Here is a 3,273-nt window from a genome sequence, read left to right on the forward strand (position 1 = left end):
TGCCACTTAACCACTAGACCAGTAGGCCCATTTTGTTAAGTTCCCACCAATAAATTCTTATAAGCCCATTAACCAAAAGTTAGACTTTATCCAAATAAAACCCAAAATTTAGCCCAAGATAAGGCTCGAACTTGGGACCTCCCAAACACACCCCAAAGTACATAACCTCTTAAACCACATATATATTATGCTAAAAAGAATCAAAACAAAAGTTTAGATATTTCCATACTCAACAATTGTAAAAGTCAAAATTACAGAAATCTAGGGCGTTACAACTCTACCCCTTTAAAGAAAATTCGTCCTCGAATTTTTACTTGATTAGAAAAGGTGAGGATACTACTGACGCATTGCTTTCTCTAGCTCCCAAGTAGTCTCCTCAGTGCTATGATTCCACCACAGCACCTTCACCAAAGGAATAGATTTCCTACACAGAACTTTAACGACACGATCCAAAATTTGAACTAGCTCCTCCTCGAACGTCAGATCTAGTCTAACCTCAATTTCCTCCACAGGTACAATGTGCGTGGAATCAAAGTGGTAACGTCTCAACATCGAGACATGAAAAACATCGTGAATACGATCTAACTCTGGAGGTAACTCCAACTGATACACGACTGGCCCCACTCGCTTCAAAATTTGGTACGGTCCAATAAACTGAGGACTCAACTTACCTTTGTGTCCGAACTTCAGAACCTTGTTCCATGGTGAAACTTTAAGAAAGGCCAAGTCCTCCACAGAAAACTCGATGCCCTTCCTCTTCAAATCAGCGAAAGACTTCTGTCTATCAGAAGCCGCTTTCAGACGCTCCCAAATCAACCAGACCTTATCCTCAGTCTCTGAAATCAACTCTGGACCCAGAACACGTCGCTCACCCAACTCAGTCCAACACAAAGGAGTACGACACTTACGACCATAAAGTGCCTCATATGGTGCCATCTAAATATAGACTGATAGCTGTTATTGTAAGAAAACTCTGGCGAAGGCAAGTACTCCTCCCAACTACCTTGGAAATCCATGACACATCCCCTCAACATATCCTTCAGTACCTAAATCACCCTCTCCGACTGACCATTTGTTTGAGGATGAAAAGCAGTACTAAAATCCAGACGAGAACCGAACGCCTCATGAAGTTTCTGCCAAAACCGAGACGTAAAAAGAGGATCCCTATCAGAGATGATCGAAATGGGAACCCCATGCAACCTCACTATCTCAGAAATGTAGAGCTTAGCTAGCTTTTGCACGGAGAAGTCTGTCCTCACCAGAATGAAATGTGCCGACTTGGTCAATCGATCCACAACGACCCAAACAGAATCCTTCTTATTGGGTGCTAAAGGTAACCCAATAACAAATTCCATCATTACTCACTCCCACTTCCACATCTGTATCTTCACTGGCTGTAGCAAACCCGAAGGTAACTGGTGCTCAGCCTGTAACATCCCAAAATGGGCCTAGTCAGAATAGTGGTTTCGGGACCAAAAATTTGACATCAAAATATTTAATTTTTGATTACTATAAGGCTTATAATATGAGAATATGCATGTGTTAAAGTTTGATGAAGAAATTCTTTAAGTAAGGTGTTCAATTGGAAATTAGGGACTAAATTGAATAAATTGCAAAACTTGAATTCTAGAAGAAAGTTGTAGGAAATTGCTTTGGGTTATGAATTAGAAGGTCTTGGAGAGTAATTTGCCCAATTTTTAAATTTTTGGACAAAAATGGGCTTACATGAATGAAATTTTAAAGAAAGGGCATGAGGGCATTTTGGTTATTTGGTTTTTTAATGAAATAAAATGGGAAAAATCAAGCCAAAATCAACCATTCTTCTTCTCCATGCTACTGAAATTCTCTTGTCACCATAGCTAGGGTTTCCAAATATTTCAAGCTCAATAGTAAGTGCTACCAAGCCCTGTTTTTTATATTATTTGTATTTTTAGAATCTCGGTAGCTTGTTCTCTTCATTTCTACCCATATTTCATGCTAGGGTTCATGTTTAAAAATTTACCCATGCATGAGTTGCTTGTATTTTGATGGATTATGGAGGAATATGAAAGTTGAATGTGTGTTAAATATCTTTTCCTAGGTGATTTTCATGAAAAACCCTTATATGGACCTTTTTGCAAAAGTTGTAAAATGTGTGGTAGAATTTGATAATAATGGAAAATGTGGGCTAGCATAAGAAGGAAAAGTGTTCGGCTAGGCTTGGGTAAGGCAGAAATTGCATGTGTTTTATTATATGAGCCTAGGGACTAAATCGAAAAAATGTGAAAGGTTAGGGGCAAAATGGTCATTTGGACCGAGGGTAGATATTAAACTTGAAATGTATAATGTGGGGTATTAATGATATAATTTTGTTGTTATAGACCTCGAGGAACAAATTTCGAAGGTCGATCAAGGTAAACGTAAGGTTTCGGAATAACTGAAACACAAGTCCGAAACAAATACCAGGTTAGTTCGGATAACTTAAAGTAAACCCCTAATATGCATAATTGTATGATTTATGAATGCATGATGATTGCATTTATTATTTGCATGAAATATCATAGAAATGCATATTTGATGGTAACATGTGAAAAATGTCTCGGTTGAGGTTGACAAAGGGAAATCGATGGTAACCCATAATTACATGTGATTTGAGCTCCTGCATGTGTTGCAGTAAAGATTTAGCCCAGACGGGTAATTCTTGATCTCAATTATGAAAAGGATCTAGCTCAGACGGGTGTTCCTTGAATGATCGAGCCTCCCGAAGAATATGTGTGCATTATGGATTTAGCCTGGACGGGTAATCCGATGGGGTCTGAATTTAGCCTGGACTGTTAATTCAGATCTGAGCTCATTAAGGGTGTTTATCGTTATAAGGGATTTAGCCTGGACTAGTAATCCCGCCATTGGGTGTGAGGTTCGTGGGAGTACATATATGTGAAATGATCATTCATAAGAATTGACGGATAATGGGTATTCCATCGAGATTTCCTAGAAACTCAACGGAAGTAATATGATGTATGTTAATAAGACGATAAATGGTGAGCTCATCTAAATAAATTATATAATGTTTTGTTACGTGAGTAACTCATTGATTGAGTACATGTGATAGGGAATCATCTCACAATTGATGATTTCATGATTTAAATATGGATGTATGCTAATTACTCGGTAAGTTTACTTTCCGGTTATTCGAGCTTACTAAGCATGTAAATGCTTACCCCTCTCTTTTTCCCTATCTCACAGAGCTCAAGGACTCATAAGGACTGGAAGACGATTGGAGAGTCGACACAC

General features: G+C 38.4%; 1 protein-coding gene across 1 annotated transcript; it reads right to left on the reverse strand.

Moving 5' to 3' along the window:
- Positions 1–336: 336 nt before the first annotated feature.
- Positions 337–1,355, reverse strand: LOC108458808 (uncharacterized). Its single transcript, XM_053026750.1, has 4 exons — positions 1,191–1,355; positions 1,070–1,133; positions 587–848; positions 337–424 (listed from the first exon to the last, which is right to left on the reverse strand). Exons 1-4 carry the CDS (start codon positions 1,353–1,355, stop codon positions 337–339), a joined length of 579 nt encoding a protein of 192 aa, XP_052882710.1.
- Positions 1,356–3,273: the final 1,918 nt, after the last annotated feature.

The sequence above is a fragment of the Gossypium arboreum genome, chromosome 4 (genome assembly GCF_025698485.1).
Source record: "Gossypium arboreum isolate Shixiya-1 chromosome 4, ASM2569848v2, whole genome shotgun sequence".
Lineage (NCBI taxonomy): Eukaryota > Viridiplantae > Streptophyta > Magnoliopsida > Malvales > Malvaceae > Gossypium > Gossypium arboreum.

What these genes read in the sequence shown, in the direction of transcription:
- LOC108458808 (XM_053026750.1), bottom strand. Translation starts at nt 1,355, where the DNA reads ATGGAATTTGTTATTGGGTTACCTTTAGCACCCAATAAGAAGGATTCT. An exon ending in AGATAGTGAGGTTGCATGGG is followed by an intron (nt 1,134 to 1,190) that starts GTTCCCATTTCG and finishes CGGTTTTGGCAG; the next exon opens with AAACTTCATGAGGCGTTCGG. An exon ending in TTTTCATCCTCAAACAAATG is followed by an intron (nt 849 to 1,069) that starts GTCAGTCGGAGA and finishes TTCTGGGTCCAG; the next exon opens with AGTTGATTTCAGAGACTGAG.